General features: G+C 36.2%; 1 protein-coding gene across 2 annotated transcripts; it reads right to left on the bottom strand.

Moving 5' to 3' along the window:
* Positions 1–300: 300 nt before the first annotated feature.
* On the bottom strand, positions 301–11,886 carry LOC145222984 (leukotriene A-4 hydrolase-like). 2 transcript variants are annotated; one of them, XM_080089262.1, is made up of 17 exons: positions 11,691–11,886; positions 11,342–11,472; positions 9,082–9,202; positions 8,880–8,948; positions 8,363–8,473; positions 7,329–7,454; positions 6,760–6,900; positions 6,462–6,485; positions 6,132–6,202; positions 5,755–5,840; positions 5,402–5,427; positions 4,486–4,630; positions 3,396–3,499; positions 2,752–2,877; positions 1,961–2,056; positions 1,118–1,305; positions 301–520 (listed from the first exon to the last, which is right to left on the bottom strand). In XM_080089262.1, the coding sequence occupies exons 1-17, from the start codon at positions 11,841–11,843 to the stop codon at positions 403–405; spliced, it is 1,836 nt and encodes a 611-aa protein (XP_079945388.1). In that variant the 5' UTR covers positions 11,844–11,886; the 3' UTR covers positions 301–402. The 2 variants fall into 2 exon arrangements, with proteins under 2 accessions (XP_079945388.1, XP_079945389.1); XM_080089263.1 differs by lacking the exon at positions 5,402–5,427 and adding an exon at positions 5,338–5,363.
* Between the last annotated feature and the right edge of the window lie 551 nt (positions 11,887–12,437).

Here is a 12,437-nt window from a genome sequence, read left to right as displayed (position 1 = left end):
ATTGCAATAAACAAAATAATGAATGTTCTAAGTGTTGAGATAAAACTAACCTAACATAAGAATTAGAGTTTTTGTGCAATAATAAAAAACTGCCAATAACGTCTCCCATAGAAGTTCAACATTCTTTTTGTTCCACCTCTGACAGAAAAAATAGCGGTTTGCTGCAAATTTAACCATTTTTTTCCGCTTAAGGACGTAAACTAACAATCAGCACAAGAATGTGTGCAACTGCCAATATTAATTCACATTTTTTTGCATAAATTTCACAACTTTATTATCACAAACTGGTGTAAATCCCAACAAATCGCAAAATCATCATAAATCGCACAATATTTCTGCAATAAATTAAACAAGGTAAAACAATTGCAAGTTTTGAAATCCACCACACTGGATTAGGTTGAATTAAACGAGTTTTAGATCCTTCTCGATATGCGATGCGGTGGTGGAGTGCATGAATGGTTTGTTCGCAAGAAAACCTTCAACCGCCTGATCCCGACTTTTTTCCCAAGCACCAAGATCCCTGAATGAAACAAATACATGTCAGAAACTCACGATGCCATTTCTTCAAGCACTTAAATATAACAGACGTTCGTGTTTCACATGTGTTTTGTCACCGCTATATTCTTATCGTTAAAACGTCGCAAGGGTTCTCTACATTATGTGACAAGAAGGTTACACTCATTTGCTTGACAACGAAACATTGTGTAAGCACCCAATCAATAAATGACAAGCTGCAGACATTGGACACTGCTTCGACCTATAAGGTCTTATAATAGCCATTTGTGATTTTTTTTCTGTGGTTTATACCCGGTTGTGGCATCAAACAGAATTGGCGAGGCTTTATAGCCTTATATTCCCAACAAACTGGAGTGCCGTTAGATGGCTACACTAGCCAATACGGCCGATCTCTCGTCACCAGGTGCACTGATGAAAGAAACATTGATTTCATCACAATTTATTGATATTAACAGCTATTTTTCTTGTTTCACATTTCCTGTTTTTTACTTCTGTTCGATTTATTCACCCTACTAGAAATATGTTAAAAGGTTGATTTTTTCTCTGGAAACTTTACCAGCTCATCTCCCAGCAGCCTGTTATATATCTAACTGAATTTCACCTGAACAGAGGTCTGGTGAATTTCATCCTGCCCTGCTCTAGCGCCATCTTGAGGGCAGGTTCGATGGCTGATTCGCATTTCGCCCGAATTCCCAATCTGTTCCATCTGAACTTGATCTCAGCGTTCCCCTCATCCGAAAACTTGTACAAAGCGTCCACGGCGGTCACGTGAGATGACGTCAGGGGCTCCTGTCAATCAAATCACGGCAAAGTCACGTGATAATTTAAAAACGCGACCGCTCAAACAAACGGTAAAACTACTAACACAGGAACTCACAAGACGCCCGGTTTGGGAATCCCGCTTGGTGACGCATGTTAAAAATTGCTGTATTATCGTCACCATAAACGCCTATGCTCCGTTGCTCGACCTACAAGAAATTGCCAAACCGGGGGTCTTGTGGGTTCCTGTGTTAATAGTTCTACCCCAACAAACTGGTTTGTGTGAAGTGCTTGGTTTAAAAATGCTCATTTCATGAATTAATGAAAAAAATTAAATTCTAATCCCAACATTAGTGGAAAGCCTCATCTTTACCGATTCGGAATTTATAAGCTTCAGTGCGTCTACCATCTTTCCACCAGTTGTGCCTTTAATTTTGTCGCGCTTTTAACGTCTGAACGTTGCGCAGCTATTTCCGGCTTGGTGAATATTTTAGCGCAATTGTGCTGCTACGATTTTGCCAGGCGAAATAAACTCAACTCATAACAATTGCAAAAATCACCTGAGAAGTGATATTTTGTTTCCCGTCCCTCCCTAACTTTTGTGAACATAAAATTGTGAGAGAACCCCTCCAGTTGAATAACTGGCGCAGTTTTTTTTTTCACCAGAAATTCGTACGACTGTTACCTTCTGCAGAAGTTGGCTGAGAAATTCGATTTTCTGCCATGACGTCAACTTGTTTACGTCATCCGATTTGAAGGAAGCAAAATCATCGCTGCTCGCCTGAAAGAACATCGGTGTGTTTTTAAGATATAACACCATAACACACAGACACATGGTCCAAACTTATTTGACCGATGGTGGATTTTAATCAATCGCAGCAGATATGGTAAACGCACGGATCGCACACTTATGGCGTCATAATGCGCATTTGTGTTTGGCCTAAAGGTGAATGTATACAAAACCGTATGGAATTTCCGTGAAGTTGGTGGGTTAAATAGCGACTTTGGTGGGCTACATAATTTTAAAACCACACCAAAGAACAATCTAACACATGTGGGGTTTATTTAATAGAGTGTCAAGATAATGAATCATCGGGGTTGAGGGACAATAGTTACTTTGTGGACATTACAGGTTCGAGAACCGTTGGTGATATGATTCAGACACACACAAAAACTGCTATGTATTGATTTATTATCAATGGTGTAAACAATATCTGGTTCTCTGACTGGCAACATTCTTATCAACTATCGCTTTTTGTTTTAAAATTTTTGTTGTTTATATATCTTCCCTAATAGTTATATAGGCTAGTGATGCTCCACTGGATGTTACACAAGCAAATGGGAAACTTATTTTCGGCCACATTGAAGCACAAAAATTTAGGCTCCTAATTGTCCTTCGCAGAACTTTCAAAATCCATTAGATGCCACTTTTTTGCTTCAGATAAGAACGAAACCCTGCAATATATTTTCACCGACCTTGGCCCATTTGTCGGCGAGTGACGTACATTCCATCGCCAAAGTTTGGTCATACTGGGGAATAACCGGGGGCATCCCCGGGCTGTTGAACCAGGCGTTCCAGTCGAGTGAATCCAAAACCGGACGCTGGAACAAAATTGAAAGGGTAAAGATATTTACAGGGTCGTACGAAACGTACAAAAAACTAAATAACGCGTTTTACAGAAAAAAAATAATTGCTAGGCATCTTAATGCGACAAACCCACCCCTAAATGTGGGTTACAAGTAACTACTGGCATTTCAAAACATATTACAAGCAGAATGTATGTATATGTTGTTTGTGTCGTCATGAAGATGTAATTGATTTCCAAACAAAATTCCTGATACTGTGAAAAACCACTTATGTCAAAACTACAATCAAATTATGCAATAATCTGAAATCAGTTTATTACAGTTTGTTTGGGACAATTCCTAGCCCAATGAACAAAGTACGAGCATGGTATGCAAACAACAGTGTTGTCTGTACATGTATTTGGATACTTCTATTTGTCTATTGTAGTCAAACTCGGCTAACTGAAAAACGATTATTTGCATTGCTAATTTAGTTAAAAAAGATGGTTCAGAAATTCATCTGCTTAATAGGCATAATCTGCTGATTTGCATACCTTGTTTTCAAAGAACTCATATAGGTGTTGTTTCCACTGGGCAGTTGTCACAGATTTAAACTTGAACTTATCGATGTAACTTCTCAGGAACGGTTCAAACTCAGCTGAAACAAACAAAGTGAAATTGTTACAAACCAAAGCAAGTTACAGAATGAACAGACAACATAAAACATCCTGTGTGACTGGGTGAAAACCAACAGATTTGTGTTTTACTTTTCAGACATCCAAAAATACTCCAAAAAAGACAGAAACTGGCCATGATTTTATGACTTGACCTCTCTCATTAAGAACAAAAGTGGACCTATTGATTTATTATTGTCACAAATCATTAGAAGTCGTTACAAAAACACTGTTGTATTGATATCAAGTGGTTGAGACTGTAATTCTCATGCAATAAGGTCCATAATATTGCCCATCAACATCACATTCAACACTATGTCACAGATAGGGTTTAATAGGGATGGGTCAAAATTACAAATGTTCTGCTTACTTGAACACTGAGCATTTCATGTTAACACTCGGTGCTCGGCTCGGCCCATTCCTAGTGTTTAATATTTGTTTAGACCAGTGGTTCCCAAACTTTTTCATATTTTTTTTCAAAACGGTCCCCTTGCCATTATTTCGAGGGCTCGCGGTCCTTAAGCCTAAATGTGTATTTCATAAAAACGAAAGTTGATTGCAGGATTTTAGCTAGTTATGCAAAATTGCGCATAACAATGATCCAAAGACAGCATGTGACATCACAAACAGGACAAAAACATTACGATTGTGCGCGAACAATTGCATTTTTAATAGTTGTCATTCAATAAAAGCCATTGTTTGGCAATGGAGACAGCCGATTCTCAATTCTACTTTGATTTAAACTTATTTAGTGGCACAAACTGACGCCAAATAAGATTGTAGAATTACTTCAACCGCTTCGCGGTCCCCCCAAAATTGCCTCACGGACCACTAAAGGACCGCGGACCCCAGTTTGGGAACCGCTGGTTTAGACTACAAAGGTCTTGTCAAGCAGTTAAGATTTAGTAAACTAACTTTTATCTAAACTATACGAGCAACTAGCACAGTTGCAGATATTCATTATAATTACTTGGTCCACCGAGAAGGGTTTCCAAGTGGAAGAGCAGAGTGTGTCCCTTCTCATATGGAATACTCGAAAACGCATCATCAGGGTCTACATTGTTAAGCTTGATGACCAAGTTTGTGAATGGATGGTCCGATCCAAAGTGATCAATCTATTTGTAAGCATTGGAAAAAATACATTCATAAGTTCAATATTATAAATCATTGTAATATCATGCAGTGGTGGCATTCAATTTTTTTGTAAGTTGGTTTTATCACAAAAGACATATTTTTCAGCTGGTTCTGTTACAAAAAGTCCATTGACAGTAACCAGTAATGCTAACCAGTTTGCTAATCTCATAAAATTTCATGGGACGGTTCTATAGAACCGGTGCGAACTGGCTGAATCCCACCGTTGATATCATTGTAACTACAACATTTTGGGGCACAATAGTTGAGTTTAAAGTTAAATAAGCTGAGATCATGGAAGCAAATACATGGGGAGCAAACAGTAACAGTATGCATGGTAAACAGTTTGCAAATCAGTTGTTACTGTTTATTTCACATTGATTATTATTTCACTACATTAAGTTGTTGCATCTTGATTGATCAAAACAAATTGTTGTTGAAGAAAAACAGTTGAGTTGTTTCTATCTGTGTTGGTTACTGCATTTTGTGTTTTGCCTTATTACTTCAATATTGATTGATTGTTTGAATTAACACTATTATTGTCAAGCAGCAAGTAAACTTCAAAATACAAAATTGGGGAAAAAAACAAAGATTGGGGTAAAAACTGTAATTATAGAAGCATTTTCATTTTCACAATTAGATTTTAAAAAATTCCAGCAATTTAGCTGATGTGGGAAAAGTGTCAACTCACATTAGATTGTAAATCCTTTAAACCATCTATAGAAAACATAAAAATATTTTATAGTTAAACTTACAGCAGATTTCAGTGATCCAAGACCGTCTGTAATAACACCAAACAACATAACAAGTTTAAATAAAGATTCACATTACAACAATTGTGAGCATATTTTTCATTTCAATAAATTTTTGGTGAAAAGCATGCATTTTAAAAGTGGTCTTTATTACTATATACAGTCAAAATGTTTTAAATACAAAAATATTTTGTTATTTGAAAGCAGAATTAAAGTGGGCACAGAATGAACTTAGCCTGTCATAGATCGAATTTACTTTAAGGAATTCGAACTACCCTCTTGCATGTTTATTAAGAGTGGCAACTCTCTTTTTCACCAACTGAATAAATAATACCCATTATTTTGGTGTTACTTACTCGATGCTTGGAAGTGCCTCGTCTGTTCTCCAAAAAGTTTTGATACAATTTTTCGTTCCAGAAACACTGTATGACCTTCATTTAACCTTGACCCAACAAAATGAAATAAAATTAATTTTCATGTCAGAAAATGTTGGAAAATAATTGGGCTTCTTTATAACAAATAAAAATTAATGTAAAACAGTGTGCAGACTTTTCATCGCTAATTTTTTTTATCATAATTTGGCGTAAATCAGTGATTCTCGAACTAAACTACATAAGTTTTCGCTCTTTAAAAGTTGAGAACCACAGGCCTAAATGATACATAACACCTCAAGCAAATTGCTGAATTTTTTTATTCCCGCTTTTTTCATTTCAGCAACATCGCGCCCACTCACCAGAAATCCTCCCACGTGTGGTTTGTCACCAAGTTTCCGGTCCAACTGTGAGCAATTTCATGGGCAACAACCTGTCGTACAAATATACATTAAATCAGAAACCAGAAAGAGACCAAAATGAACTGATATCTAGTAACAGATAATATTGGTAGATAACCACAAAAACTGTTTAGATTTGTTTGCATGAAACTTAAACAACTTTAGCTAAAATAATCTGCATAAAAAAGCCTTTCTATGGACTAAAACTGCACGAACAGATAGAAAACAACACAACACACTTTTGTAACAACTACAAAATCACAAAGCAGAATGAAAACTTTTCAAACTCACATTAGCAAGGGATTTGTCTCCAGCCTGAAAAAAGAAAAAGAAATTTTCTTTTTTATTATATATATATTTAGTTTCTGTTTTAATTTTCGCACAAAAGTAAGCTGCAGTCAGTGCCACAGATAAGGTCTCATTGGTGCAGCTAGCGACAAGACATTGGGTGTGTATGCTAATATTGCCAGTGTAGTATTTAAATACAAAGAAAAAATATAAATTTAGTTTGTGCTTTAAAGACATTTATTCCAGTGCAATAGATTCTATGCGGGTATAAACAAAAGTGTTGCTGAAATATCTCACATACCAGCAAAGTAGGGGTGACAAAAGTGAGACATGGGTTTTCCATGCCCCCATAGGGAAAGGATGGGGGTAAAACAAGTAGATCGTATCGGCCCCAAACATAAGGACCACCTAGTTCCTCTCCTGCTGCCAACATGCTCTCTGTCTGTAAAATAATATTTATTGAAGGTAATGCATGTAAACAACAGTATACTACAAGTGAAATATCATAACAGACTGGAAAAATCAGCCAGCACTGCAAGCTAGTGACCGCCGAATCTGTCTATACTTGTTAAATATTTAAAATTTGAATAAGACAGAAACTATTAATGCCTTTTAAAAAAAGCAAAATTGGCATTATTGTTTTGATAAACTATTGAAAGCCACCTGGCAACTCTTCATGCAACAAACAGTTTGACTATTGACTGTGTTTTTTGTCACATTATCCAGAGGCTTAGATATAAAGGAGTGTAAGAGTAACATATATATATATAACACTTTTTTATAATAAAGGTTGCATTTGTTGGCCCAAAAGACTTGGAAGTTTTTCACTCTTGTTGCAAACCAACCTGGGAATAGAACCACCAACCTTACCTCACTAAATTCTGCAGCTGCCTTATCCACAAATTCCTTTTCTGACCAAACTTTGCTTCTTGGTCCGATTTCCCGACTTTCCAACAAACCAACGACGATCGCAATCAGATACGAAGGCATCGGAACCTAAACAACAAAAAACCAAAAAGATTTCTATCACTTATTTACATAAAATTATATTTTGCCGCATTTTTCTATTAGCCGTTTGATGCCTTTCGTGCATTGTTCAACCTCACACAACCAGAATTAATTCTAGTACCAAATTTGTGTGCTTTATGAAGAAATAAACTTAAGCATGTGTAAAACACAGTGTAAAACCACTTCCAACTTGCATGATAAAAGCAGAAAAACCTCAATGTTATGCAAAACAAGTTTTTCTGGTGAATGCCTTATAAAAAGGTGATTTTCACATTCACATCTTATCTTGTTGGTAACTTTCTTGTTGAAAGTTGTTGTTATTTAGTACGACCCCTAAAATGTGTTTTTCAAACCTACCTGTCAAAGTGACACCACAACCTTCAAGCTTTGTGTTCAAGTAATGAGATATTCTGGGATCGAATGAACCAGTTTTTAACACAGGGTCCGATTACAAGTTTGACGTTGTTTATTTGATTGGAACAATCCAACTTTGAAGCTTCCCACACAGAAAACTCCATACAGTCATGTCATATGAAACTTTAACGATTGTAAATTTGTTTACCCATGTCCGATCAAATGTTGTTACACTTTCTGCTGCGCATTATTTAAATTTGGGCTGTTCTTGTTTGTTCTTTTATTTTATTGCATTGCCTTATATATTAGTCTTATTTCGGATAATCACGCTATTACCCAGTGTAACAAATTTGACAAAATTTTGTTAAAACTGCAAAATATGATTATATCCATACTTTTCTAATCATTATTTTTAAAAGATATAAACAAATATTTTAATTCTTTAATTTTTATGTCACTCCAATTTCTGGTAGAAAGTAAAAAAATACGAAATAATGTTTGCAAAAAAACAACAACAATATGATGGTAAAATAATTCAGAACCTTTTGTTGAAACTTGTAGGTCATCCACTTTGCACCTGACTCATCTACACTGGTTTCACTTCCACATGACAACGCACTCATCAGAGCAACAAGTGGGTCTGACACTGTTATCTGGATAAAAATAGTCATTGTAAATTTGTATCCAACAAGTTTATGTGTGAAAAAAAATTGAGACCAATACTGTTGGATGAAAATAATTTTGTTTCTTGACGAGTGGGGTTGAGTATATTTCATTTTGTAAAACAACACATAGTGACACAGTTGCACCAAAACAATCACCAAGCTGGAAATAGCTTATAGCTTTGTTGAAAAGTTACGGATCGCTAAACAGTGGATGGCACAATTGGTTGATAAACGCATTGCAGCTACACTCCTACATTAAACCAATTATTCATAAGTTAAACTACCTGGGAATGTATTCACTACTTACAAGTTATCTGGTAGTTTATTTTATCGTTACACTTATACTGTAGTTTGTGAAAATTGTTTTTCTGGCACTGCTGAGTTGCACAGTTACCTGAGCAGAATATGGAGCTTTGGCTGATGGGCTGTCCTGGCACGGAAGAATTGATCGAGCGTGGATTGCCTGAATACAGAACAAATGTAACATGTTTTATAAAAAAAACCTCTATTATACAATTAGTGGATGTAAAAAAATATTTAATCATCCTACAAAGTACAAATATTCGCAACTTAGAATATTGGCAACTGTTTTTTACCTGACATTGGCTGAACATATACGGGTATTTTTTTCCAGCCGTCTGCTTCGGATCTAACCACTGGAGGGCGGTAGCAACCGGCGAGGTTTCGTATTCGATGTGAAGTACAAAGTTGGAACCACTAGAAACGACAAAAGTTGAAATAAATTATGACTATTGATGCCACGATGTTTCGGTTGGCCGAAACATTTCGGCCGAATCTGCCGTTTTCCAATGTTTCGGTTTCGGCCCAAACATTTTACAAATTCGGCTCAAACCGAACTTTTTGATTGTTTGAAATTAATGCCTCAAATGACAATTTTGCCAAGAGGACACATCATAAATTAACAAATTGCTGCATCTAAAAAAATAAGAGCCATGCTGTCTGCAAAATATTTGAACTTTGGTAAAGCTTACGCAATGTGAAAGTAATTTTGGAGTGACATAAACCAGTTCACTTGTATCAACAACACGAAATTTAGTTGAAATCAGAACAGGGATTTTAGGTTCGAATCCGCTGAAATTATTCGGCCTCGTGGCTGAATATTCGGTTTCGGCCCGAACCTTTTGTGATGGGTTCTGTGCATCACTAGTAAAGATCAAGTTGATAAACAAATTACTGTGAATTTGTTTTCTATACTTTAAATAGGAAAATACAAGCAACTATTAGTTTCAAGTTATTAAAAACACTGTTTTCTTTACCCAGGAATTTTATTGAAAGACAATTCCCTGATGCAGTTTTTCTTTTAACACTACTATAAAATGTGAATGAGATCCTAGTTTTTGCAAAGTTTACACATAACTTTGATGTTGAGAACAGTTTTAAGCAGAAGTGGTCAAGATTTTATACCGAGTTGTTTTTGCAGCAAGGACCGCATACAGACTAATTGGTAATAAAAGGTTAAAGTTTAACCCATGCAACTTATAAGGCAACACAGTTCAAAGGTTCATTAGCAGAGTAAACAATAGTTACCCAAATCATAATGATGCCAGTTTGAGCTGGTACAAAAACTACTAGTGCCCATATGAAGCCCTCTGCAATAATCATTTGAAAACGGTTTTGTCCAACTACTACATTTTTTTGCTTTTTTGCTTTTTTGACACTGACAATTATTCTGAAAGCAAAATAATAATATACAATGACTTGTTTAGTGTTTTTTACTCTACAATTTCTCACAATTATTATGTTGAAATAGCACATAAAATCCCACCTTCCCAGTATTACCACACCAACATTTTAATATCGAATAACAGTTATAGTAACATTTTATTGGCTGATTGTGTTCAGCAGGTCCTTATTATTAAAATTAAATGAAAAGTGTGGATTAATTTTTGTTTCTCAAATGTGCTCTAGAGCAGTGCTTTTCAACCGGGTGTATTGTACACCCCAGGGTGTACCATATTTTTTAAAGGGTGTACCACATTGATGGGGTGTACTGGGGTGTACCAGATTCAATGATACAAGACACTTATGGCCAGGTATACAATAGACCAGTGGTTCTCAACTCGTTTCGGGCCATGGACCACCGGCCCAGTAAAAATAATATCGTGGACCATTTCTTTTTGAAGCAAGAATGAAGTTCGCATACGAAACAACCATTTGGGCTTGAAACATAATAATGTTTCTCTTGAGAATGTTTGGTTATGTTTTTTACCCACATGTTCGCTGAGTTATTTGCTACAAATAATGTTACAGGATTTGCGTTGTGCTCATCCTTATTCTTGTTAGGACAACAAACTCAGTGTATTACAAGGATGAAGACATTTTTGACCGGGGTGTACTAATTTTTGTGTAAACGTGAAAAGGGTGTACCATTTCAGAAAAGGTTGACAAGCACTGCTCTAGAGTAATCACACAGACCATCTAAATAAAAAGGCTGTCCAAATACAAGACATAGACAAAAGTGGTGAAAGATATAAAAAGAAACTTAGTGATAAATGATCAAGATTCTAATTTTGTTTGATATCCTACATCATGGGTCACCAACCTTTGTTGAGGAGGTCTAATTTATTTGGAGGATCACACAACTGAGGACTGCAGTGCAAAACAACACCTTACATCAAATCATGCAAAAATTAGATACATTTAATTGTTTCAAACATAGTCACACAAGTGTCCTGAAATGCAACCTCTTTCTTAGATTTTCAAATGAAAATGGCTGGTGACCAATACAATAGTGTGGTTTACAAACAGATTTTAAAGAAAATTAGCAGAGCAATGTCATAGAATTGGTGCAATGTGGTGGCATTGGTGTGAGTTGCAAATAGATTTCCTAATCACCTGTTCACTGGACCAGCAAGTTGAATTTCAAGCGGTGATCCGAACGACGCATGTTTTTCACCGATGTTAAACTTTAGATCTGTTGACCCATCTGAAACTCTCGTAATTGCCAAGTCCTTTGAATCAAGCACCTAGAATAAAAACAAGTTTATTGTTATATGAACTTCAGAAATTAAAAATTGAAAAACTATTTCAAAAAGCACAGGTCAATAGGTGCAGTTTTTTTGCAATTAAATTGCAAAAAAATGTTAGTGGTTAAAAAACTAACAAAAAAGTAAATGTAAATCTACACAATCACGAAATTTAACTGACAAAAATTTTAAAACAATCCAAAAAATAGAAACCTTACCACTGATTGGAGTTTGTCTTTGAAAACTTCAAATTTTAGATCAACGGAACCTTGCAGGGTTTTCTTGTTGAAGTCTACTTTCCATTTTATGTCGATGTTTTCAACTTTTGCCTCAGTTGGGTCAGAATAAGAAGTTGGATCGTAACCCACCATGTTTTGTGCAATAAAGCAATTAATTTGAAAATTCTAAATTGTTGTAGCTGAAAAAATGCAACGTTTTATGTAAGTTTAAAAAGCCTTTACTCCTAAATTAGGTCTAAAGGAGTTTGAAACCATATTCCAGCAAAATTGGGACCCACCTTGACCAATATAGTCTAAAACTTAGTCCCTGCAAAGGCCCTGTTTAGTGTGACAAGCACTCATTTAAACCTGCTTAACTTTGAGCATTAGCTAAGCGAGCGCTTAGTAAACTAACCAGCATCTAAGCAGACTGAATAAAAGCTAAGCGTACTAAGTGGCCTTAGTATGAGCTAAGTGTGGGCCAAGCGGTCTTAGTGTGGGATACATGGGCCAAGTGTGGACCAAGCAGGCTAGCAGTTGTCCAGTCTGCAGAGTATGGCAGCTACACGCGCAATTTTTTTTTAACACAATTTTTTGCACGCCAATTTTTTGGGTTTGCAAGCGTAAATTTTGCACCAAAAGCGTCTAATTGCGCTGTGTTGACCGCTTTTACTTGATTTGCGCCTTCTTTGGTCTTGCACGTGAGCACGCGGGACATGTAGGTCCTGCACGCGCGAGATCTCGACG

Source organism: Phallusia mammillata, chromosome 4 (assembly GCF_965637545.1).
Source record: "Phallusia mammillata chromosome 4, kaPhaMamm4.hap1.1, whole genome shotgun sequence".
Taxonomy (NCBI): domain Eukaryota; kingdom Metazoa; phylum Chordata; class Ascidiacea; order Phlebobranchia; family Ascidiidae; genus Phallusia; species Phallusia mammillata.
Note: the sequence above shows the minus strand (reverse complement) of the source record. Positions and strands in the feature narration are given on the sequence as shown.